Source organism: Lagopus leucura, unplaced genomic scaffold (genome assembly GCF_019238085.1).
Source record: "Lagopus leucura isolate 7727_CA_CO unplaced genomic scaffold, USGS_WTPT01 Super-Scaffold_100015, whole genome shotgun sequence".
Taxonomy (NCBI): domain Eukaryota; kingdom Metazoa; phylum Chordata; class Aves; order Galliformes; family Phasianidae; genus Lagopus; species Lagopus leucura.
In genome coordinates, this window is record NW_024962269.1 from 6,094,955 (window position 1) to 6,121,808 (window position 26,854).

General features: G+C 40.1%; 1 protein-coding gene across 11 annotated transcripts in view; it reads left to right on the forward strand.

Annotated features, from left to right (window-relative positions):
• The window catches only part of MYO5A (myosin VA), a 94,563-nt gene that overhangs the window by 29,009 nt on the left and 38,700 nt on the right, over positions 1 to 26,854 (forward strand). For 6 of the 11 annotated variants that reach the window (XM_042875870.1, XM_042875874.1, XM_042875877.1 and 3 more), the window contains exons 5-15: positions 8,775 to 8,931; positions 12,154 to 12,297; positions 13,434 to 13,515; positions 14,799 to 14,906; positions 15,377 to 15,483; positions 17,993 to 18,258; positions 18,846 to 18,927; positions 21,767 to 21,907; positions 22,453 to 22,578; positions 25,081 to 25,164; positions 26,254 to 26,256. In XM_042875870.1, coding sequence (XP_042731804.1) covers positions 8,775 to 8,931; positions 12,154 to 12,297; positions 13,434 to 13,515; positions 14,799 to 14,906; positions 15,377 to 15,483; positions 17,993 to 18,258; positions 18,846 to 18,927; positions 21,767 to 21,907; positions 22,453 to 22,578; positions 25,081 to 25,164; positions 26,254 to 26,256 — 1,300 coding nt within the window. The remainder of the gene's footprint in view (positions 1 to 8,774; positions 8,932 to 12,153; positions 12,298 to 13,433; positions 13,516 to 14,798; positions 14,907 to 15,376; positions 15,484 to 17,992; positions 18,259 to 18,845; positions 18,928 to 21,766; positions 21,908 to 22,452; positions 22,579 to 25,080; positions 25,165 to 26,253; positions 26,257 to 26,854) is intronic. The other 5 variants (XM_042875872.1, XM_042875873.1, XM_042875875.1 and 2 more) reach the window with 1 other exon arrangement.

Consider the following 26,854-nt stretch of genomic DNA (forward strand, 5'->3'; position numbering starts at 1 on the left):
TAAAAAAGCAAGTAGTTGTAACAGTGGAAGCATCACACAGAGCTGAACTGTGGTTGACCAGGCAGCAAACTTGGTACAAATTGTGAGGCTCCTATGATGCAGGCACAGGTGCAGACAGCATACCTGTGAAGTGCTTGGGACCTGCAGGAGAAAAGCAGGCTGGAAGGGGCCTCAAAGTGCATATAGAGGAACTCTCTTTGTCTCGGACGTTGCATACAATAGAGCTATGTACTCATAGAAGTACCTAAAATCTTCTTGTACTGTACTTTAAAGTACTATTTGTACTATCACTCTTAACCAGAACCACACTGAAAACCCTAGAAATTTGCTATATGTTTGGATTCAAAGAAAGGCACATAGTAAATACAGGCATTACACGTACATGTGTACAGCTGGCCTGTTTCACATTGCTTTAGACGTTGTGCCCCGTACTGCAGACACTGACAAAGCTATTTGCATTCACAGCTATGCATACTGAGCTGTGAGATGCAATAACTTGTTCTGAGCTTTGTTTGCATTTCTCTCCTGAAAGGCCAATGTGACCAGGGTTACCACATTTCTGTCTACAACTTCCTGTAGAGAAATGCATGGGTGTATACTGTGTCTTTCACCTGCACACACTCTTTTGTTAGGCCCAACAGCATGGTGGGAGCAATATCCTTATCTCTCTCTTCAAAGAAACACTTTATGCTGAAGAAAATTGGGCATTCTAGGAAACATGGATACATTTTGATTTCAGGTTTGCCATTGCTGGTGTTTGAGGAAACACTGTAATTTAGATTATTGGAGGGAGATGTACTTGGTGAGTCTTCAGATGAGACAACTTGTGTAAGAGACAGTGTGTCTTATACCACAGATTTGTCCTTCTATTTCTCTGGTCACACCCCAACGCTTTATTCTTTTCCAGAAGTTCATTTCATCTACTTTGCACTGTGTTTCGGGTGTTGGAAAATGCCTGCTCCTTTGAAAGCTGTGCTCCCTTCAGCCTGCTGGGGCTGGGAAGTTCCTTCCTAAATTTCTTAGTGAGTTCTTGAAGTTGCTTTCTGTGAAGGTAGGAAAACATTCCGTCTTGCAGAGAACTCTTTACACCAGTAGCTGATGAAAGTGGATGGATTTCACAAGGAGTTTGCGATCTTCCATGCTGGTAATTATTCCAACACAAACAAGGCTGGAAGAAGCTGTTTGTAATGGGTGGAATGTTGGATGTATTTCTCTGTTCTGGTAACACTGACACTTTGAAGTTATTTGGGAACATCAATGAAGCAGTTACGTTATTTTGCACTTCCATAATGGTTCTGTTCCTGGTGTGTTATATAAAGTTGTTTTACTTAATCTTATCAATGAGAAAGTTAGTTGGTAAAACTTTTCTGGGCTCTTTTTTGTTTTCATATAGCTGTCTTGTGGGAAGAAATTGATCTTTAATAAATGTATTTGTTTAGTCATGCTCTCATATCCAAAGATGTATGCCTACTTGATTTAGTGTCGAGGTTGCTTTGCTGGAGACAATCATGTCAGCTGCACATATGTACATGTATTCTAGCACTGTTTGAAAATCTGCTTAACAAGGTAAAAAGTCTCACTTAAACTAGTTTTATGTTGGTGCCTATTTAATCGTGTGGCTTTTGGAGTAGCTGTAGCTAATAGAAGTACTGCTAGATTTCAGACATGCCAGCCTTTCTGAGTGAATCCTATCTGACCTTTCATCAGTGTCATTACTTTTAAAGTTATTCTCCTGAGTTGTTTTTCCTGGTGCTGTAGTTCAGCTGTGGGATGATGTGTCACTCAGAAAGCAAATTCGAGTTCCTTTTCTGTCTTTGATGGACACGACTCACGTTGATGTTAGTGGTAATTACATGTGCATGCTTAGAACAGAATCTGCCTCAAATGTTCCCTGAGTCACTGGTTCCTTCCCAGGAACTTCGCATCAGGTTAATTGCTAACTTTCTCTGATCAGAGTTCACTGTTTTGAAAAATCTGAAGCGATTTCAAGCTTACCAGTCTACTCCATTACTGCAGAAGAAAAACAACAGTGAGATCAAGTGGACCAGACTGTCACTGTTGGATTAAATACAAGCTATTCATTATGTTCTTGGTGTTGTGCTGAAGCAGTAGGAGATCTGGCTGTGTACAGATTGCAAGATAAGGCCTTGAGCAGCAGTTTGTGCAGCGTTCATTTAAATAAAAAATGAAACTGTCACATGACATGGAGATGGTGCCCTTAGCCATTACCTCAGCTTGTTACTCTTAAGGAAAACAATAAACCAATATCTATTCCACACAGACACACACACACAAAAAAACCCGAGAACAGTAGATTTAATTAAGTTCTTAGCTCTGTCTGCCTTCGGGCCATCTCCTCTCATACCGTGCTGAAAAGAAGCTTCTGTAAAAACAGCACCTTGTCAGTGTCCTCATTTCTAGCAGACATAGATGATTTGGAGTGAAAGGCACAGTAAGTCCTAATGCTGCTCTCATCAGATCACTCTGTTATTTGGTCTTTCTGTTTTAACTATGAAGGTCTCAGTCTGATCTCTCTTGCCAATCTTGTCTATGGTAGATGGCACTGAGAGCTCAGCTTTGAAGTAATGCACCACAGACAAGTGTTTGAAGTTCCTGTCAAAATCTTTTAAAATCAGCTGTTGATGATGTACATTTGCCAGCTGGAGATGTTGATGGCTTGGGTAAGGATGGATTGATATGAATATTGAGGCTGATGTCAATGATTCTGTATAGCTGTTGTTGGTTTTTTTCCCAAGCTGATGTTTATATGTTGTGTTTCCGTGTATGCATCTATTTGACATTATTTGCCTGAGAGTCCCAAGAGTAAAAGACAAGATCAAGTGATTCATCTTATGCATCAGTCATGGAAGGAATAAAACATAAAAACAATGTTGTACTTTGATGATGAAACTGAGTAGCTCTGAGCTTCTTTAATCCCGTCTGAAATATGTATTGATGGTTTTTTTAGCTGTTTTAGTTTTCCTGTTTCCAAGAGGGACTTTCTTTTGGTATTGTATAGAAGAAAAAGGTAAACAGAGATTGGTAGAGTTTTTTCAGTCTGTGTGTCTTGGTTACCCTGATGTTTGGACAGTGTGCTATGAAGTAATGGTTGTAATGTAGTCTGTTTGTTTGTTTGTTTGTTTGTTTGTGGGAAACAGCTTTCGAAGGTACAGAGATCTTAAGGTATTAAAATTGTTTGAAAATTGGCAACCCTGCCTTTAATAACTTTAATGTTTGTTTCATTGCAGTTATTTTTCCTTTTTTTTTTTTTGCATCAGTTTTTCCGTTGGTCAACTGAAATTGTTAGAAGTTGCCTTGGATAATGACAGCAATGATTAATATTGTAGCAGCACCTTGTACACAGTAGAGGAGCCCAATGGCAGTGTTGCTCTTGTTTCCACTGACGCTGACAGCTGCGACTCGGTAGAATTTCTTTCTTTCTGAGCCCTTTTAAAAGCCTCTCCCTTATTTCTGTGATACACAATTTAAAGTTAAGGGTAGTCAATGCTATTAAATGTATTGATTTAAGGTGTATGTGCATCTCCAACAAACATTTTTCCATGTCTCGAAAGAATGTTTTTTTCAAACCGCTTTTTGGTTTCTTCTGCACTGTTATTTCATTAGTATTCTACAAAAACCTCCTTTGCAAGTAAGGTATTTCAAGTCACTTTGCAGCACTCTTTATTCCAGTGCTGAATCCCCTTTTAGCTGAAGCTATCTTCAGTTTTGAATTTTGCAGTGCTTTTTCAAAGCACAAAAAAATCAACCTGCTGGAATGTAGGTTGTGATCTCAAGCTTGCAGGAGTGAGGTAAGTCTTTACCTGTTCTGTTCGGGAGTTTGGATAGTGAGATTCCACATAAACATACTGCCTGTCAACAGAACTTTGTGGGAGAGCAAAACCTTTAAATCTTTAAAATTAACCAGCCGATGCACAGATCTTTGTCTTTTCCCGGAGTTATGATGATGAAAAATTTGTGAGTGACATATACTGCTCATTCTGTCGCCATTACTTGTCACAGAGTGGAGCTGTGTATAGCTTGGCTACAGTATCTGAATATTGCCTTTCAAAATTAGGCATCATTTTTGTGATAGATAACACTCTTTTCATTATTAGTTTTTTATTCCACAATGTGTCACTCTTCTATTTGACAGCTGTTATTATCAGTGTTTTTTTAAGGATAGTCCTGAGTGAAGGAGACTTGTAAGATTTCTGAATGAAGTGCCCTGTTACTGGAAGCAATCTCAGCACTTTCCTTTTGTTTGTGAGATGACCAGGTCTGTCATCTTAAACCCTGAGTTTTTGTGGGTTTTTTTGGTCGTTATCTTATTTTTGAGCTCTGCTGAGAAATGGCAAAAACCAATGCCTGAACATAATGCTTCATGTTTCCACGAATGGTAAATTAGTCACTATCAGTCTGTTCCAGTCTGCTGTGATTAAACATGTGCCAATAGTTCAGCATAGCAGCATATCACTGTAGCAAAGTTCTGCATCACAGGATGTGATCATCATCCACCTTTGGGTGAAAAAGGCCTCTTACAGTTTCTCATCTTCTGGCTTGTTTTTCCTCATTTCCTCATCGAGAGGAAGCATCAGGAAGATGAAGAAGTATTGTGCAGATACTAGGTTGTGTCATCAGACAGCAAGTGGTGTCACACATTATTGCCCTGCTTGCATGTTTTATTGGCTAGAAGCTTTAACTGTAGCTTCTTTTCTGACTGGTGACATGCTAAGTGCTCAGAATGCCAGGTCAAAGGTTGAAGAACTAGTGATTTAACTGCAAAATTGTCATTTCTGTCTTTGAAGAACTCAAATGTTTTTTGTATTTTCTCTTTTAGTTTTTGTTGGTTTGTTTTAATATGGAATGAAAATTTCATTTAGCCTAAGCAGAGGTTATATATGAGAATGACCGTCATTTGCACCAAACTGGCATATACTCTCCCATCACTTTATGCACTGTCCAATACATTTCAGTTCTATGTTAGCTGGTATTTTCCCTCCAAAATACATGGCATTTTGTTTCCTTAAGGTTTAATGATATGAAGCCCTCTCTGCAGAGCTGCTGGGGAGGCCTACCCCTCCTTCCTTCCCTGGTGCCAAAGTGTCCAGCTGCCCGTGGTAGGGCAGCCATGTGCCAGGCATTTTCCGGGGCTGTGGTAGTAGCATCTCACCTTGCTGCATGTGTTGTGGATGCTATGTGGCACTGTCCTTGCACCTCCTCCGCATGTCAGGAGTGGTGGTAGGCATTTTGCCAAAAAGCAGAAAGAATAATGTGCTAGAGGAACTCCAGTGTGTTAAATCTAAACAATGGACTAATGTACTTGTGAGGACAAGAGCAGTCTGAGCATGCATGGAGCTCTGGCTGCAAACAGGAAGAGAGAGGCCTTTGTTTCTCTTGACTGCCATAGCTTCTGCAAACAGAGTATTCATTGCAGACTAGATGGCTCCATGTGCCAGGGAGCTGCTGCTACATCTTCTCTAGGCCAATTTATAAAACGGTGCGTGTATGTACTACCTGAACATAATAATGGTTCCTCTGTTATGAGAACACACGTATGTGCCACAGAGAAGAACAAACCTTCGTGTCCTGAGATGTGGAGAGGGGAAACTCCAGGCTGATCAGCAACAGTGTTCTTACAGAGCAATTGCTTCAACTTCGTTTTTCTTTATTGTCTTTGCAAACATGGGAGGCCCTCCTGTAGTCCTCTGACACTTGCTTTCCTGCTGTTCCTGAATGCCCACACACCAGACCAAAACTGCATGCTCACACATATGTGCTGGATGATCTGACCTCTGGCTTACTTTTAACTAATTCTGTTTGATTTCTGCTAATTTTCCCACCTTTTTTAAAAAGTGTAATGGCTGTTGTGCAAAGAAAGAAGCAATGCACATTGGTTCTGTTATTTCAGTATTTGGATGGATTGAAATAATAAGGGCCTCAGGGCAATGTTGAGGCAGATTTTAATACTCACTAGGCTGGGCAGCAGATGTCTCCTTTGGAATTAGCTGTTGGATGAAGAGAGCTGGAGCAGTGACTGACAATTTGGTACTGGTAGCTTTGGAAAGGCTGCAAGATGAGGCAGAGGTGTGGATTTGTGCTTGAAAATGAAGCCTTTTTTCTGTACATGAGTAGTGATGCATCAGTTTGTCTTGGTAAACAGAAAGATGGAACAGTTACCATGACTTGCTTGGATAAAACATTAATGTGATATTACCAGTTTCCTGCTTAGTACCCTTAACGTGAGGATCCTATTTCAGAATTGTTCCAGAAGATTTTTGTGTAAAATCACCAGATGATTTTGGAAAGTGTTTCTAGAATAATGATAATAAGCTGTGTATATCCAATCCTACCACTTGCACTGTGTATGCCTTTAGGTCTTGCAACTGGAGCGGTGGATGGAACTGATGTAGGATTCCTCAGCTATTGGAACAGATCCTTAAGGGTTGTGACAATTAGAACCAGACATACTTATTTTGATGTTCCTCCCTTGGCAGCAGAGTGTCTTTTTGTTGACAGTTTTGTTAGAAGTGTGCAGAACTGAGGTTTCATTACTTTGTTTTGTGAAAGCATTCTTTACTTTGGGAACTAGGTTATAAATATCTGCAAGCATCAGAGGATCCATTTCATAGCTTCATGAGTCTTCGTATATTTAATGATATTTAATAAGTGAAACAGAGCTGATCCACAAATTAAAAGCTTCTTATGTCATTGCTGATCTCCTGTGTTAGTTAGATCCTGAAATTGTAACAGAAGTTTCTGATTTTATAGTGGTATGCTGGTTTGGTTTTTTTTCTGCATCAAAGAGCACTAGAAAAAGAAAAACTACCAGTCCTGTGAAGAAATTATTCTGCGTTTGACTCATTGCAGGGACTGTCTGTGTGAGCAGAAAATTGTTAATGGTCCTTTGCCCCATTTAAGCTTAAATGCCATGTCTTTGGCTGGACTTCTCCCATGTTCTGAGGCTCTTTATGGATGTGCTCTTCAGCGTGAGTCATGCTGGGTCCTGATGTGCAGAGCCATGGGTGTGTGCTTCTACCTTAGCTGCGCTCAGGGAGTGAAGAAGAGGCAGAGCTTTTCTTGTTCCTTTCCCTAATGGAAATCTTCATCCCTGCTGCTAGCTGCCCCACCACCACAGACCTCACTCAGGTGCATGCAGCAGGCTTGGTGGCCTTTCTGAAGGAGCTGTCTCACCAGACAGGTGTTCTGACTTCCCCATCTCTGGCAGTGCTGCATGCCTGACCTGGGCTATCTACAGCCTGGAATTAAGCTCGGTAGTTACCCAACTTCTCCCACCAAGACTGGCAGTTTGATGTATGCTAGTGTGTGAACTGTGCTGTAGTCATTCGCACCTATCATGTGTTAAATGGAAGTTTAAAACATAAAATTAGGTTGCTTTGATCTCCTTAACACTTTCATATTCGATTTAAAGCAGCACCCAACCATTTCCTCTTACCAAAAAACCTGCTTTAACTGATGACTTCCTTTGGTTAGATGAATCACACCTTGGCTCTCCCACAGATGCCAGATATAACCAGGAGCTGCCTTTAGCCTGCTACTCTGTAGTACTTCTGAAGCATGAAGTAGGTACTGGAGTTGTTGGAGCACCTCTTATCTGGGTGCTTGGGGATGTTTTTGAAGAGGCATAACAGCTTGAGAGTAACCATGTGATCTGTAATTGAGCTTCATAGTTTCAGCAGCACCTTGTTTTGAAGATGTCAGAGCAGAACCCAACACCACCTGGAAGACCTTGAGGCTACAGAAAGCACAAATAGATTTTTCTTGCGTGTTTCTTCACTGCATAGCATTTACTGAGGGCTTCAGTGCTTACTCAGGCATTTAGAGGCTGTGCAGACTGCTTATACGATTACAGTGCTGTGTCTGTGTTTTGCCTACACTCTTTAGTTCTGGTCCCTCCCAGCTCTCTAAATCTTTGGGGTAAAATTTTGTTCCTTCTTTCTCCATTTTCCAGTAGTAAGATAGTTACACTCACCCAACTCATAGAAGTATTTTGAATTAAAAATTATTACTCATTAAAAATTATGACATGTAAGTTTTGTTAAATATCCTCTACGGTTTTTATTTTAAAAAGAGTCAAACCATAAAAATGCTAATCTCTCATAGTGATTCTTTATCTGTTTTTCAGTCATACAGTTGGAGTTTATGGATTGAGGCCTCTGTCAGATGAGAGGAAATTGCTTTAGTTAGAAAGTGGTGATTTAAAAAAAAAATTAATGAGATGACTCCACAACAAAGGGATCCTCTGCTCCAGAGCTGCTACTTGCATCAAGTCCTGCTTGAATTTTTCAAATTCAGAACAATTCTTGGAAAAGCTGGTGATTAGATTGAAAGGATGAAAGGTTTCTGTTGCTGACTCTGCCGTTGATTTCTCTGTCTGTAAGATGGCATCAATGATCCTCACAAACGAGCACTGATAATTTGGTGGTGCTTTACCACACACTCTGGGTAGAAGTAGCTGCAAAAGTACATAGTGTTAAAGTAGTAACAGGTGATTCACTGTAGTCAGGATTTGTATTGAAGCTCTGATGGCTGTTTAAACTGTAGTGGCAACACCAGTCCTCTGAGCATCCTGGTCACCAGCAGTCCAGTTAGCCATTCAGGCAGCTTGAGCACTAACAGCCTTCCTCTGCTACGTGCTTGTATGTTCTTGCTGTATTGCTAATATTTGTGGTGGAAGGGTTGTTGCCAAGTTGGGGGCACAAAACACACGTGTCCTTGAGGCAATAGCTGGTAATCAGCATGTCTTTGTGTTTCAGAGATGAGCGAAATCAGTCAATCATTGTGAGTGGAGAGTCTGGGGCGGGAAAGACAGTTTCTGCCAAGTATGCCATGAGGTACTTCGCCACGGTCAGTGGATCTGCCAGTGAAGCCAATGTTGAGGAGAAAGTCTTGGCTTCAAACCCCATAATGGAGGTAAGCAAGCTATTGCACTATCTCCTACCCTTCTGCTGCAGTAATTATTCTGAGACTAACATAAGCATTCAATACAGAGATTGATTGTTACTTTTATAGGGATAAAAAAAAGCTGGACTGAATATGTTTTAAAATTTCATTTTTAAGCCATTTACCAGGAAGTGCTGTAGTTATTATGTTGTGTAATATTTATGAAAGGTTGAGAAAAGACATGAGGTAATGTTACATTACTGTTAATGTATTTCACATAACAAAGTAATTTTTATATTAATACTGCTATAAATCTCTTCAACTTTGTAACCACCGTAGTTTCCAGGCTGCCAGCCCAATGCAAGTGCAGGGGGCTGTTTTTGCATGTACAGTTCCAAAATGGATGGAAATTTCTTGTCTTACCTGTAGAACACATTGAAGAAAGGTTGATTATATGTCGAGGGGAAGAGAGTCATTGGATAAAGCAAATAGTCAATTTTAGCGAAATTTCAACAGGGAAGATAGATGAGAAAGTAAAGTTACATGAGATGCACACGGTTTTGGAGAGGAAAAATGGCAGAAAACATAATTTGGAAATAATTAGCTCAGACTACAATGTTTCATTTGTATAGTAATCTCCATGTTATTGTAGTTAGGTTCCAAAGCCATTGGCTTAGGAATGATGGATGTCTTGGTAGATGTTTAGCATCTCAGTGAAGTAGTATGAATGGACAGACATGAGCAAATGGAGAGCACAAAGTGAGATGTGAAATGCAAGATGCTGCCATTGTTTTTTTCCTCAGGTATTTTAAAAAATGAACTCTTTTATTTCTTCTTTCCTCTTGGCACGAGGAGTTCATGATACTCAGACTATAGCTGCCCCATCACAATTGTGTGTGTTCTGTCACAAGGTAATTGTGCCTGGTTTGTGGTGCTGTGTGCTGTTTTGAAACTGTTTGCGGGGTATATTGATCAGCAGTGGGCTCTGCTGTCGAGTAACCAATGTGCCCAGTGATGGCAAGAAGCCAGGACTGCTGAGCCTTGCCTTGAGCTGCTCCTACCCAGCAGAGGCAGCTTGGGTCCTTGGAAGCAGTGGCAGTTTTGCATGAGTGAACTAACCCCAAAGTACTACTTTCACTGCTGCAGCTGTGGCAGTAAGCATCGTGTCATCCTTGGCTATGTTAAGGTGTGATGGTGCTGTTATTTTGTTTTATAGGGATAACAACTTCATGAACCTGCATAGATCTGGAGTTAGAATTACTTTAAAAGTTTTTGTAATTGGGTGAAAGTTACCCTTTCACTTCTAACACTTGAACTTTAAATAGGCTTTACAGTGGGTGTTAGGAAATGTAAAGTTGTACACAGAACCTAGCATAGCAGAATTAATGTTCTGAACTTTTCAGCTGATAAATCAGCAGAAACAAAAATTAAACTATGTAGGTTAGGAAGAATTCAGCTTAGAAGTGCTGAACTTCAAATTTGCGATGTTGAGCAGAAGGTAATTTTATTTTTAAATTTCTATGTCAAAATTACTGTTAGTGTCAGAATTTGCCCACTGAATATCTAATATCAAATGACCATTATACACTGACATTACTAGCAACTATTAGAGTAATTAGTTTTCTAGTTAATGGCTATAAACATTCTGCCAACTGCAAGTCAAGTCTTGAAACAAATCCTTCTATAAGTACCCTCTGCTCATTGTTTGGTACCCTGCGTGGCTATGCAAATTGTACAGCCTACTGTGTACTGTGGTCAGCAGTCTTTGTAACACCAAAGGCTTTCTTTACTGTTTGTATGTGTACAGCTTAGGACTTTGGGACAGGCCATTTCAAAGTAGTAATTGGTTTCTGAAGATATTGTAATGTTACAGTGCTACCTACAGCAACAAAATATATCACAGACGCAATGAGCTTAAAATATAGGAATGAAGTTTGAATGTCTTCAGTTTGAATGCGTTCAGTATTTTTTAGAACTGCAGAGATGCAATTTGTTCTTTATGGCAACATTCGTCTGATAACCACTTTGACATCTGCTTGGACAGGCACGCTGCTGCTGCCCTAATGGGGTTTCTCAGCATAATCCCAGCTTCCAGTGCTATAGCTGCTAGTGCTTACAGATTCACTGCTGCTCTGCCTACAGATTTGGAATACTGAGCTCAGTGTGGCTATTGGTTCTCATTTGCTTTTCTCAAAATTTATTTCAGTGCAGAGTTCCTATAGATGGCTACATGAATCAGAGAACGACAACACAGATACAGCTCTGCCGCTTTTTATTTAAGTGTGCTTCTAAGTTACTGGTTAGCATACACATGGTGGCATATGCATACAGACAGTGTAACTAACTGAGTTTGCCCACATTCAATTCCTTTTGCTGCAGAGATACCTTTAGCATTTTTGAAAGTGAATTGCTACGTGATGACTTCACTATGATTTCGTTTAGAAGAGAAACTGCTTTCCTTTGAAATTCAGTGTATTGTAATTTGCATGTCCCAAAGTTGTGGTATTTCCAGTCTGGTACCAGCAGTAGTGTGAATCCTAACACTGATGAGGTGCTGCAAGTCAGAGGTGCACTGAAATGGCTTTGCTGCCATGGCAGTGTTGAAGACTATCCCTGAATCTACAACCAAGCTGCTGTGGCAAGAATTTAATTTCAGAGTAATTATGTGGGTCTGTACATTTTAACTTCTAGATTATGTTTAGGCACACAGTAAATATTCTATACAGCACATTTGTGGAAGTAGTTTTGGAGTGTGGTTGGTTGTAAAATAGTAGAAGTGTTAGCCCAACAGGGTACAGTGGCTGTTTGCTGGCTTATGGCTTTGTGATACATAGATGCACAGAGGTTGCAAGTACTCTACATGTGTCTTTATACATGTGTATGTGAATATATACAATGTGAAGTAATGGGCATGGTTTTATTAAACCCTTAGAAGAAACCAACGTATATGTAAGCATTCTGTTAGAATCTTTAATTCCTTCTAAAAGACTTCAGGGAGCACTTAATGATACTTAGCTGGAAAGTTACTCTGTGGAAGAGAAATCATTACAAGAAGATCAGCTCCAGATCTCACGTCAATGAAATGACAATATTTGATGTAACTTGCTGACCAGGCAGAAGTTGTTCTTTGTTAAATTCTTGATTGTTTTGAAAACTGAACAAACAAGTGTTTTATGCATTTGTAAGCCAGGGTCAGATAGATACGATCATTTCTAAAAGCTGTTTTGCCTTTACAAAATTTCCTCTTTTCAGTCTATTGGAAATGCCAAAACAACCAGGAATGACAACAGCAGTCGCTTTGGGAAATACATTGAAATTGGTTTTGACAAGAGGTATCGAATCATTGGTGCTAATATGAGAACTTATCTCTTGGAGAAATCAAGAGTGGTATTTCAGGTAATACTGATGCAAAGTTGTTATCTATATGTATATATTTTATGACTATGCTAAAAAAGCCATTGCTTGCTGATATCAGGTGTTTCTTGTAAGGAATGGTTGTAATGTATTTTGACTGTACTACATGTGGAGAGGGAAGAGAGAAGGAAAGCCAAGTAGCTCTTTAATATATGAATTATCCACAGTAGTAGCATGCGTATTTAAAAAGATGTGCATTTTAGGAATACTTTCAGTGCACTACGAGGTATTGGTTTGTGCTAACCATAGTGTTATAAAATTGGACTTCAAAACCTAACAGGAACACCCATGCTCAAGAATAGCTCTCGGCTGTGGTTTGTAAAGCTGCCATCTTATCTCACTTTAAATCTCTTGTTAAAACCCACTGCTATCACAATGATTAGAAATCATACTTTGGAGAATATGTAATTTCATTTCTCTTTATCTCTCATCATATCCTCTCTATATTTGCTTACCAGTCTAGCTAGAGCTTAGTGAAAATTGCCTTACTCTTGACTGGCTGCCTAAAGATATAGAGCAAATTATCACAGTTTGTACTGTGTAAGGGTGTTACATGAAGTACTGCCGTTTCAAATATAAGATAAATTTGTTGCACATAATATAGCAAAAGCAGAGTGTTTTTCTGGTTTATTTTTTAATTTGAATTTACGAAGTTTAGTGCCCTTACATTCAGAATTAAGGTGTTATTCATGAGTCATGACCTTCTGAGCTGTGTTTGTCTTCCATTTTAAAATTCCGGCTTTGCCTTGGCAGGAAAGATTCTCTCTTCACCAGCTTACTATAAATGCTGAAGCAAATGCTATTAGTTATTTTTGGAAAATGAAAAGCCTTTAAGTATGATCATTTTGCTCACACATAGAATCCTGATCTATATTTAATAGTAATCTACAATTCTGAAAAGTGAAATCATGCATTTTTTTTAAACGTGAAAATGTCTGCATGCTTCTTGCTGTTGAAAATGGATTATATTAATAAAGAAGGAAATGACAGAGGATGAGATAGATTCCTTTTTCCTTGTGACTACCATGCTTTCAATGTAGTGCAGGAGAATGTATTAAACCTAGGGTATTTTGTCTGATTGTTTTTTGTGAAATATAACCAACCTCTTTCTTTTAAAGGCAGAAGAGGAGAGAAATTACCACATCTTTTACCAACTCTGTGCCTCTGCAGCATTACCTGAATTTAAAACTCTACGATTAGGTATGAAATTCACAATTTTGTATTGTGCAAATGTACATGCAAGGCAGTATCTCTGAGCTTTTCTGAGCCCTAGATATGTTGAAAATAATTAAAATGGCACATCTCAGATTTTGTTGGTTTTGTTTTGTTTTGTTTTAAAGGTAAAATGAAAGTAACAGATTTGTTTCTTCAGCATACTCTAATGCACTGTGGTTGTAATCATGCAGACTTACTGCATCCGGATTTCAGAGTATTTTTCCACTTGGAAGGGTGACATTCCCTTCTCTTTGACCTCTAAAACCTTTCTCCTATGTCTCCACAGAGCAGCTGGAGAATTCTTTCATTTTGGTACAAACACCTGAAAAGCTCACAGAGTATTTTGTATCTGCACATTGTGACTTGCGCTGTTGCCAACAGTTATTCTACCATTCCTGTTCATCCAGTGCTCACAAATCTGCTGACATTTTTCGAATAAAAAAGTTTTTCAAAGTTAGCTGTGTAGTGGGAAGGCTGCTCAATATGTCAGTGGTGATTTCTGAAATATCCTTCTGCTTTTTGAGTGTTGCTCTAATCTTCTACACCATCCTAGCACATTTAGGATTCACACCTACTGACACAGGGAAAGAGGAACTGATGTAATTATAGCTAAAGAAGCCATGGTGCAGACTCCTCTTTCAGTTTTCTTGAAACATTAGTAGATCAGAAGAAAAAGAATCTTACTGCAGCTGAAAGTGTGGCTACAAAAACTGTAGAAATGTATATAATATCCAAGAACTACTTCTCGCAGTGAAGCCCATTGCTCTGCCCAAATGATATGAAGCCATCAGTTCTCCAGTTCTCAGCCAGAATGGATCACAGATACTCATAGACTTAACTGGGCTATAAAAGAGAGATGAGAAGATAACAGGGACAAAATAGATTTTTTAAAATGTCCTCATGCAATAATAGCATAATAATACCTGCCAAATAACTCCAAAGTGCTGCTGCTGTCAATTCTGTACCTACCTCTGAGCTGCTTGGAATAATTGTTTGCAAAATCACTATTCCACAGGTGTGGAAGTGTGAACCCACGTTAGGTAAAGGGTATGCTTGAGGGCCTGCCATAGGAAATGTGTAGCTTAAAAATACTCACTTGCACTGTTAAATCTAGGAAAGAAATGTTCTCCAGATGAAGAGGATGCTAAGAACCAGGAAACAAAAAATATACTGAGATATTTCAAATCAGGTTTCAATCATTTGTCAAGAGCAACTTAATTTGAGTTTCCGCACTGCTGTGTGTAAAAGAGTTGGTTTTTGTCTTACAGGGAATGCAAATTACTTTCATTACACAAAGCAAGGTGGAAGCCCTGTGATTGATGGCATTGATGATGCTAAGGAAATGGTGAACACCAGACAAGCCTGCACTTTGCTAGGTAACTAGTAAATATAATCATATCCCAAATGTGATACACCAGCAAATGTTTTCCATGTTGCCTGGGTATGTTTTCTTGGTATTTGATACTGTTTAACTAAATTCAGGGATTGAGATATTTTTATTGTCTTTAGGTGATACTAAATTGCAGTGCAATCACATATCTAGTGTAGAAGAACAAATATAAACATACATAAATGCTGGGTACCCAAAGTACAGTGTTGGAGGTCTCTGGGAAAGCATTTTGAAACAGCAAATTAAATAGTTCATTTCTCTGGATCTACTTTGCATCTGGTAATAAGGTGGTTTTGATAGAATTGGAGCCAAGGAGCATGTTCAAATACCAATTTCTCTTACAAAATCCCACACATACTAGTATAGTTTTTCTCCTCTTCATAAAATTTTTCAGCCATGACTCATGATTCTTTACTTCTCTCTCCACTCAAAACATTTTATTCATCATTTTTGCAGGGATTAGTGATTCCTACCAGATGGGAATTTTTCGAATCCTTGCTGGCATCCTTCACTTGGGCAATGTGGAGTTTGCAGCTCGGGATTCAGACAGCTGCACCATTCCTGTAAGTAGTAGATGAGCTCAGGAGCGTGCTTTCTCTTCTGGCAGTCCTGTCTTTTGCTTGTTTGCAGGAATCTCTCCTGGAAAAAAAAAAGTAATAACATAAAAATGCAAACTGTGTTGTTTCTAATTTGTTTATGTTCTTTTTGGAAGTGGATCCAACTCTTCTTAGTTTACGACCTTTAGACAGTATTCTTTGTATTATAACTGTGATTGCCTTAATTTCTTTTCAGTATTGTAATTGGTCTGTCCTAGAAAGGTCTTCTAGACAGACTAGCTTTGAAATCCTGGGCAGATATCTAGATCTTTATATTCCTACATGAATACATTCCCTGCCAACAGTAAATGGTTTGCAGGATGGGCTGCTTTATGTTAAATACCAAACCAGCCAAATAATTGCAAAGCAAATGTATTGCAAAGTCCTCTGGGTTGTCTAGATGGGAGCCAAGGATATACAGATGTGATTCATGTGATGCATTTAAGATTATCGTGGCTTTTTCAGTCATTTATTAACTTTCTGGAAGTCCACATTGAGAAGTATGAAGTCTGATAAGGGCGAAACTTCTTTACTCAGTAAAGACCAAAGCTTCTTACTGAAGTTATTATTCTGGAGAAGGGAAGCAAAAAAGATCTGGCTTGTTCTATTCTTGTCACTCTTCTTTTCCTTGGATTTACAAGTGAGCAGTTTCTCCTTCTGCCTTTCCTTGAATGCCTACTGCTGTACTACACAGCCTTCATCATTCTCTCTTCAAAGAGTAGCAGCAGTTGCAGGCTTTATTTTCACCTTGCTAGCAGTTGATTTCTCAAGCATCTGCAGTAGCAGTTTCTGGAGACAACAGGTCCTCCGTAGGACCACAGCTAATTAGTGTGCCTGCTCTGACATCACCTGAGGAATCTAACAGATAGTTGCTGTGAAACCACAACCATGGTCTAGCTCTTTGATGTGTCTTAAAAAGGTTTTGACTACAAAGGAAGCATCATTTGATGATCGCAGGTGGGAAGCAGATGAGGCCCAGAACATGATGAGGTAGCCTGGATTGTAATGAATATCCCCGATGCAGTAATCCCACTGAATGAATAATACAAAGCTGAAAGTTCCTGTGCAATCCTATCCTGATGTGGTAAGCATGTAGCAGGCAGAGACAAATGTCTGCTCCCTGCCTTCAGCTACCTGAGCTGTGTTGTTCTCTGACAATAGCTGTGTTGTGCAGAGCTCTGCCGCCATCCAGATGGGTCTCACTGCAGTGATGCAAGGGTGTGCTTTGGGGAGCTCAGTGAATGTCTCCACACCATGCTGTGTGAATTAATCACTTTAATGTCACTTTGAGTAACCCTAATGTGGAACTCTTGTGCAGTTCTTGTTATTTTTGTTGTTATTGCTTTATTATTGTTTTCTGAGCCAGTTAAAGTGGTGTGGCTAAGCCCAAAGAAGATGTGCTCGGTTAACTGGATTTTAGGGGTGTGACAGCACTGCCTTGGGGACTGTATGCCCTAAGAACTGCAGTAAGCCCCAGAGAAGCAGAAGGACATAGAAAAAGGAAGATAAAACTGATGTACTCGAAGTTATTGGGCATGTAGTAACGGTTCCCTATAATCTGTTCTTGTCAAGATGCTTCACGTCAGCATGCTCTTGAGCCATAGAGTGCGAGGTGAATATGATGAGGAAGTAGTGTTAGGGGAATTCCTTCAAAGGAAAGACCTGTCTGTCCTTGATTTCTCTTCTGGTTTGCTCGTTAGTAACGAAGTATGGTGACTTAACTCACTGAGAAGTAAACCCTCTGCACTGATTTTTATGCAGAAATGTTATATACCCATTCCCATTTCACTGTGCAAACCATGCTAGTTGGTTTGACACCATAAACCAAAGGTCTTTTTTTTTTTTTTTTTTTTAATTTAACATTTTTAAGTCCAATCTGAGAGTTTGGCAACATCCTTTCTGTTCTCTGATCTCTTAACATTTGTCTCCAGACTTCAGCAGGAAAATACTCCTTTAAATTCTGAGACCAGAATGCTAAATCACTTTGACACTTCTTCGTATTCATTCTTAGCTTGAGCTGTGAGCCTTCATTACCTGTCACTCCCTGCCATGGTGTATATGGTTAGAGGAGAGCACTACACAGAAGCTGTAGTCCGTTCTGTCATAAGCACATAGCTGATGCCCTGTCCTCTGCATTTTACTCAAAACTAAGACAGTTAGAGGTATTCAAAATGCAAAGTCCGTCCCTGGGAAGCTAGATGATTCATTTTTGTGGGGGTTGCACGTTGCCTGTGTGGGACTTTTTACGAACACAGGTACAGGGAAATGCCTTTGGGGAAACTGTTTCAGTAATTTACTTCAGTGTTGTGAATGTGATATGTGGGTAGGGAACTTGTGCTCTGGAGAAAGATAAGCTAAGGGAGCTGCACTTGCTGCTTATGGTTAGATCACTGCAGGCAGGCAGTTCTTCTGATTGTGACTGCATGTATGCTACCAGTAATGCTATTTCAAGACCTAATGATTTTGTTTTTATTAGCCCAAACATGATCCCCTCACCATCTTCTGTGACCTCATGGGTGTGGAGTATGAAGAGATGGCTCACTGGCTTTGCCATAGAAAGCTTGCAACTGCCACTGAAACCTACATCAAGCCAGTTTCTAAACTCCATGCCATCAATGCCAGAGATGCACTTGCCAAACATATCTATGCTAATCTCTTTAACTGGATTGTAGATCACGTGAACAAAGCCCTTCATTCTACTGTAAAGCAACATTCTTTCATTGGAGTGTTGGACATCTATGGGTGAGTCTTTTTGCTAGAGGTGCATTACCTCTTACATGATTATCTACCACAAATTATTTTGGTCTTTGTCATGCTGCACTGTGTGGATTAAACAAACAAACAAACAAACAAACACCAACCAAAAAGTCAAAACACAAAAAAAAAACCCTAAAACAAACCCTTACCTGTTGCTTTTTCCAGGTGAAGTGAGTAGGTGTTTAGTTTTGATAAGCCATCCAAGATCTTTGTCTTGACTTTTAAGTTTGACATCTACTGTGGGATTTCAAATTTTTTATATTGGTTGTTCCATTATGTATTGTATTGGAGAAGGTCGTATGCCAGTTGTCACCTCATGGTCAGAGTTGACAGAGGTAACTAACGTGCTCTCTAGGAACATCGATGTCTTCCCTGTGTTCTTCATCCCTGCCGAAAAAGCATTTCTGAACTTGCTCTGTGACTTGCTATTTCCCCATGTGCTTTGTTACATGGTTATGGTTTTTATGCCTAGAATAATGCAATGAATTCGATCACTGGGAGGGAATTTAAAGTTGTGAAATCATTTAATCTGTCTTTTCACTGAACAAATATTGTTGAATATCTACTTTCAGATTTGAGACATTTGAAATCAACAGCTTTGAACAGTTCTGTATCAACTATGCCAATGAAAAACTGCAGCAGCAGTTCAATATGGTAAGAAGGAAATTACTGGCATTTCCTCTTCCCTTTCCTCTCACCAAAGTCCATTCTGCTAATTGGGTCCCCAGTGGTTAGGATGAATTCCTTCAGTCTATTAACCAGCTGTCCTGGCCGTGGGTTTTAGGGGCTGGGGAAAGATTGACTATCTCCTGAAAATAGATTTTATGACTAACTGCTGCTCTGGGACTATTTGAAATTCTGATCACAGTAACAATTGTAAGACAGAAGCAGTGCCTAGCAATTAAGACCCTGAGATTGCCTGTCAATGAGAACACCGTATGGATGAAGTTTGAGTTAGTTGTGTCTTTATAACCTGCAACAAGAGTCTCTACACTGACAGCAGAGAGCAGAACTTCATTGCTGGAAATCTGCCTTGCTCACTTTCTCTCCTATTGCAAATGGCATTATTTTTTGAGGGTTTACAGTCATGTCCTTAAGATGATCACTGACGTGTGGCAAGAAGTGCCTCTTCTCCCTCCTTCAGAGAGATCATGATTCTCTCTCTCCTGTCAGCCTCAGTGACATTTTTAATTATATATCTTACCTGCATAATGATGAGGCAAGTTATTTATGCCAGGCCTGTTGCTAGGCTGTGCTGCAGTGCTGGAATAGCTTTGAACTATATTTATAAGAGCACTTCAGTGGTGGTGTGTATTTGCAGAACTGGATCACCCTTAGCAATTGTTTATCCCAGCGGCAGGGACACGGATTGGGAGTAAGCAGCATGTTGGAACTGAGGTTAGCTTCCCAGGTCCGGAATGGTGGTTCTGTATCTATAGTGCTGCAGATGGCTTCAGCTCCATAAGCTGCATGTCGTAACTGCTAAGCATAAGGTATTTCAGAGTTTTCTCAGCTCTACAGAAAAAAAAATCATTCTGTGAAAATAATAAAGGTTCGTTTATTGTTGGGATGGGATCACTGCTCCCGTGTTCTCTTTCCCACGTGTTTCACAAAGGATGCAGTCAAGAGGTGTTTGTGTGATTCCTTTGTAAACTGCCAGACTGGCCCTGTGGACACAGACCCGTAGGACTGCAGCCTTTGCTACATGCAGTGCAGCAGGCAGATGTACTGGTTGCTGAAATCCCTGTGGGATGGTGCTGGCAGTCAGCAAATGCACTGCCTGAGATGCTGAAGCAGCACGTGGGCTGGCCCTGCACCCCATCCTCTCCCTCGTCCAACAGCTTGTCTCTTGTCTCTTACTCGAGGCAGGAGGACGCAGAACGATGGAAGAGGCAGCTTCTGTGCTGCTGTTTGAGAAAGGACGGCTTCGGGAATTGGGATAATTAAAGATGATGTTGCTTTGACAAATGTCACAACTTAGATAAACATGAAACCGTGACATCTTCTCTATCTACAGCGTGGCTTTATTTTATGATGCTGTGATCCTCCCCTAGTATCCAGCCTTTTGATTTAACAGCTTGGTACTTTTGTGCTGGCCAGGTTTTTGTTAAGTCTTTGCTCTGCTTCCCTACACATTGGGCAGAATGGAGCAGGTGGTGCTGTGGATTAGTGCAGCAAGCATGATGTAAGGGCCCCTAGGACAGCACGTTGGTCAACCCTTGCTGAGAGAACCATTCCACAAACTGCTAATTTTTTATAATAAAGAAATGGGTTTATGTGTAGATGGCTTAGATACGATGCACCAATAAAATGTTATCATTTACTTTCCTGTCAGGAATTAACTTGCATGTAATGCAGCTGTTAAGTGGATGAGCATGGAAGGGCTCCCACGGGCACTGTTAAGGAGCGCTGTTTTGGAAAGGATCATGTTAAGCTAATGAAATAAAAAGGATAAACTGCTTTGTCAGGGCGGCTTGTGCTGTCTTACTGGTGTGTGCTGGAAAACTGCGAGTGTTTATGGACTTCTGAGCTGAATTAAGGGGGCAATTAAGGCTGATTCCAAAACTATAGGTGTTGCTGGCTACCCCCTATATAGTGCCTGTAGTGCTGCTCTTTGGTGTTGCTTGGGATATGTTTTGAATTTATTTTTGCCTGTTACAGCAGTTGGTATGCATTAAAATTTAAATAGATGATAAAATATAATTTAAAATAAGTGGAATCAGCAGTATTTTTAATTCTTAAAAAGCATGCTTGTGCTGTTAAGACCACAGTTTCCTTGTTTAATATTTTATCATGTATTTTTTCCTGAAGTTTATTTCCTATGCACATTTTTTTAAGCTGTGCAGGGGCTTTTTTTTTTTGCTTTTTTTTTTTCAGTAATACATTTTTAAAACTATCCAACACCGTTTTTATTGATCTTGGTACCAGATGCATTTTCCACAAAATTTGTTGTGCTAATACTCTTAGTCATTCTTGCAGGTTTTTGCTGGGAGTATATTTAGTGTAATACGTCATCTCCGGAAAAACTTATCAGTCATTTGAGAGAAAATGGAACGGCTGTTTTACAAGAAAACACAAAAGGTTTATTGTGTAATTTTACTTGAAATAGAGCAATATTCGTCAATTTGAAATCATAAGTGTGTGTCAAATCCCAATTTAAAAGTTGCTGTTCCTGTTCTGAAGCTTTTTCAGGGTCTTGTGTTATTTTTAGAAAAAGAAGCTTATAGTAACTGTGGAACAATGTGCGAGAAGGAAAAGCAGACCTTATATGCACAGAGTATGGATGAATGCATTAATTCAGTCTGTTGTTTTTAGGCCAGAAAAAAAGGTTAATTTGTCTTTCATACACTTACTTGATAAAAGGTTTATTCAGTTTAACTTGTGCACCACTTGACAGCCTGGATTAAATGTGCCAAGGTGAATTCAAGTGGGAGTTTGATGTATTTATTCTGCATTTTGTTTCACGGAAAACTGTTTTCTTTTTGCCCCATAGCATGTGTTTAAGCTGGAACAAGAAGAATACATGAAAGAACAAATACCATGGACCCTGATTGATTTCTATGACAATCAGCCTTGCATCAACCTCATAGAAGCCAAAATGGGAGTTCTGGATCTGTTAGACGAGGAATGCAAGGTGTGTTTTCAAGGGCTTTCATAGAGAAAGAAGTCATCATCTATCCTGCTACCTGGGGCCTCACAGGGAAAAATAATCTGTATATAGCCATTATTTTGATGCTCTGCTGTTTAAATACTTTAAGGAATGTAGAAACAGAATTGGCAATCAGAGAAGGAGAAAAAATGATTTTAGTCATGTTTTTCTTTTTCTTTTTAACCTTAATGAGTCTATGATAATTCAGCGGGAACTCAGCCTGGTGGTGGTAGATAAATTCTGACCCACTGTCAGTCAGGTACCATTTCTCTGGGATCCTCACCGGCGTGTGTGTGTGACACTGTAAGTGCTGTGAGCATCGTACGTGTCGCGTAGCAGCGATAAGGGCTGTGCCGAGTCCACAGTGTCTGGAAAGCAAGGACGTGGCTACTTGCTTAGGGCAGTGCTGGAAATCCGAGGAGCCAGAGTTTGAAAGCAAACTGAAAAATATTGTGCCCACCTCCTTAGTTTCCTTTGCTACTGAAAAAGTTTGCAGGACATTTTAAATGGCTTTGTGTTCTCTTATGTAGATGCCAAAAGGCTCGGATGACACGTGGGCCCAAAAACTGTACAATACTCATTTGAATAAATGTGCCCTCTTTGAAAAACCACGTTTATCCAATAAGGCTTTTATCATCAAACACTTTGCTGACAAGGTAAGGAGTTTTCTGCTGGTTAGCTCTTTTCAGATGTGCAGGTGGGGGGTGGTGAGGGAGAGACTGAGACAAGTGCTGCACCAGGGAGCAGGGCTGTGGTGTTCCCAGCCTGGGGGAAGCTTGTGCCTAGGAACTGCTCAGATGTGTATGGGACAGATGCTGGGCTGTCCCACCGCCTGGTGAAACCCGTCTGCAAATTGGATGCAAAACTGGGGCTGTGAATTGACAGATGTTTCTGTTTCTGTATCTCATGCCAGTTCATGAAGCTATCGGCTCTGTGTGCCTGTTACAGCACCGTTCAATCTGCTGGAGGCTTCAGCTGATTGCTTTCTCCCTCAGTTCAGTCAGGGTGAGCCACTTCAGCTGGTGTGGTTTCAGCAGCAGTTTTTGGTTAATGCCGTTCAGTGAGATGAGGTGGGGTAGGGAGTGCCCAGGAAGCATTCCCACTGGCCACGAGGCAGAAAGAACAAGCTGACGGGCTGACTGGTGGACAGCAGCCTAATTTTCTGCTCGGCTTCTTGCCCGCCTGTACACCAGCTCCAAAGAAAGTTGAGCTGGCAGCTGTGCAGAGCCAGGAAGACAAACAAGAGCTCCTGACTCCTATCACATGCTGTAATCACTCACCGTCCTTTGTTCAAAATGTGCATTTGCAAGTCACAACATGAATCCCAATTACATTAGGCAAAATAGAAAATCATGAATCTATCCATAGTGTTAGCTAGACCAACAACAAATGAATGCCAGCTTTGCTGCAAACAGGCAACAAGCTAACAACACATCCCGCTGTTATCGCTGGAGTCTCGCTCTTCACGCCTTTCGCCTCTTCTGGTCAGTGAGCAGCTGCTTCTGGCAAACTCAGTGGAGTGCATGTGCTGTCCAGCCCTGACAGCACACAACCCAGCTGGGTTGAAAGAAAAAAGATAAAATCCAGTTTAAGATACTCGTCCTGTTAAATAAAGAAGGTGGTTCAGAATTTTGTCAGCTTTGTCAAAAAGCTGTGGCTACAAGCTTGCGCAAGCTCCGGAATTCTTATCATCAGTCTGGATGTGCTGACTAGAGGGCCTGGAGTACTTTATTTGCCTCCTCTTGATTTCTCAGAGGTTCTTCAAATTACACAGGAGAGATCCTATTCTTGTTGTTTCTGGTGTTATCTTAATGAAAGCCCTGAGAGCTCTGTGACCATACACAGGTTTGTGAGTTCTGTTTCATTTGCTACATGAGAGAACAAGAAGGATTTAATTTATGTTTCTTATACCGTTCAATAGTCTAAAGTTTGATGTTTGAAAATTGGATGTTCCTGTGCCTGCTCTGAGAATCGTGGTCCAAGGAAGGCTAAAAGGAGCTGCAGGCAGGTACTGGCTGAGCTCTGAGCCCCAGTGCATTGTGTGTGCCAAGCAACGTGTGCTTTCCTGTGTGCTTATGTGAGGACAGACAGACATCTTGAAAAAATAAGACTGTAGCTGACATGTGAGGGAGCTGCGTGCCTTGTCGTCATCTTTTCTGGGAGAAAGCAGAGATCTTGCTGCCCTCTCGTGGCATCATCTCCGCAGTAAGAACATAAGTGGTACCTGAAATAACGTGCAGTGGGCTTTGAGTTATGGGCAGACCTTGGAAAATCCCCTTGTGTTCCTCCTAGGAATATATTAGATGTTGTTTTGCAGCCTGGGGGATAGTGTGATTGTGTAGGAATTATTAAGTGGCAGTACTGGAAGATGTCTGCTGATGGACGCCGGTTTGTCTGCTCTGAAAGAGCAGAGTCATTTTAATGGCTCGCTATTGTGTTTTTTTAGCCTGCACTTCTGCTGAGACAAGATCAGAGCGAGACCTGAAAGCAGAGTTGCCATCCTTATGCTAACTGTCTTTGAATTCTAAGGTGTAAACTTGTGACTGGAACTTTCAGTTTTTGTTCAGCCTGGAATTAGGACTGTGGAATATTAGGTTTTTATGTGAAGCTCCGGCCGGTTTTTGATCAAGAATCTGTGGCCCTGTGATAGAGAAAGGCCACGTGTTCTCACAGGGTGTTGTCACAACAGGCAGACTTACTGATTCTCAAACAAATAATCTTTCTGAGTGCAAATAGACATTTTCCTAACAACTTGCAGGCAGATTTACTAATTGCCTGTCAGGTAATGAGATGAGATATTTTGTTCTCAGTTGTACCCAGGTTTCTCACAATTTTGCAGTCCTGATGACTTCAGTACAGACATGCTTAATACAAATTTTGATTCTTCGCCTTTACAGTAACCATTCAGTCATGCTGTCTTACCACAGGCACCGCTCTGCAGAGATATATCAGGTCTACTGCAATAGCAGTATTCCTCTCTATATGTTTTGATGTTTAACAGTTACTGGAAAGCACTGTCTTGGAGCAAGATCTGCATTTTCAGCAGATAATTTCAACATCCAGAAGAATTATATTTTAATGTGAATGTTATAGATGTGGATTCTGTGCTACTTATTACATACTTAGTTTTTGGGGTTTTTTTAAACAATTCTTTTCAGGTGGAATATCAGTGTGAAGGCTTTCTGGAAAAGAACAAGGACACAGTTTATGAAGAACAAATTAAGGTCCTAAAATCAAGTAAGGTTAGTATAAGGATTCTTTTTGTTTCTCTCTGTAGTTATAATGCCTTGAGTTAAGCATTATAAAGCCTTAAGTTAAGAAATCTTTCATAAAACCAGGAAATTTTTCTCCCTTGACTGAAGATGAACATAGTTTATATCACATTTACTTGTTTATCCATTTGAATTTAGGAAGTCCTGTAGCCTTTTTTCCAGCTGAGAACTGTATGTATTTAGCCACTGATTTCAATAGATCAAAATGTTCCCTTTTTTTTTTCCCTCTAATATACTGTAGTACCATAAGAAGGCTTAGCAGTTAAGGCTTTTTTAATCTGAAAGCAGAAACTGCTTGCTTATGGCCTGACAATTGAGCAGAATAGTGTTGCAGGAGACAAGTTCTGTCCCAGAAGCAAAATGAGAGGAAGGAAATCTACAAACATGGAGGACATGAACCAGAACTTAGTGAGCCTCACCTTCTCAATGTCTATGACAGATAATATCTGAATGGAAATACTTTGCTTGAAGTAATATTATAGAACAAGCCTTCAGTGGCATTATCTGCTTTTTTAATGTAAAAAATGCTGGTTGTGCTCTTTTGAAAGGTAAAGTCAATTAACTTAACATTGTGGTGTGATGACCCTTGGGAATTTGCTAGCTCTAGTGCCCCAGGAAGCTTGGTATCAAGGACAGACTGCTTAAAATTATGCTATTCTATCAAGAATTCCAACTTTCTTCTTTTGTTTGTATCCTGAGCTGATTTATGAAGTTAAATGATTAAAATGTGTAGTATAATGAAAGAACTACAGCAAACTTTCCTCTGAGAGAAGCACTGAAACATGTCAGGTAGTTGCTTTGCTGTAGGGAGCGCTGCAGCAGCTCGGGGGCTGCCAGCTCACTATAATAAGTCAGTCCAGTCTCAGTGATAAAAAACAAGACCAATTTTTCCCAATGGTAAATTTTACCAAAATGTTTTCCAAAATTTGAATTTGAGAATGTCTCATTTTTATTTTTCAGCAGACCCTGTTTATTAGTAACTTAAATATGATCATATTGCTGATTTTTGTTCTTTCTTTGTTGTTGCTCCTCTCTGGGTTTGCTGTGCACATTCAACAGAAGGTAATTCTCAACTGAGTGCATCATCTGTCATCCTGCCCATGCCCACTCTCGCTGCTAGGGGTTTGAACATACAGCTCAAATGCTTCTTTGCTCTCTGAAGTGCATGACAAACTCTTCTCTTGGCAGGCAGTGTAGTGTTGAATTATATATTTTGGCTTTCTCTTTAAATCCACCCACAGCACCTGCTTGAATCAGTTCAGTTTGTGTGCATGTATCATGAAAGTACATGCATGTCCTCAGCTTCTGTGCTTGCTACTGGCATGTTGTTAAGATCTTCTATTGTGGATCTGTATTGAAAGAAATTGTCAGTAAGATTATATCAGCAGAATGTCAAGTAGTTGGAAAAAATTACAGGGGAAAAATGCTTGCTTGTTTTCTACCCTGTGAATTATCTGCCCTTTGATCAGTGTTTTCCCTCTCTTTGAACACTCCTAGTGTTCTGTAAAACAAAGAAAACTGATAAGATAGGAAAAAAACAACCCAAACCAAAACAGAAGTGCCCCTACAGTGTGGATCTTGTCAGCAGTGCTCTCCTGTTGACCTCTGCTGCTGTATGTTGCACCTTTCTTCTGTATGCAGTAACTGAAAATTGTGATTT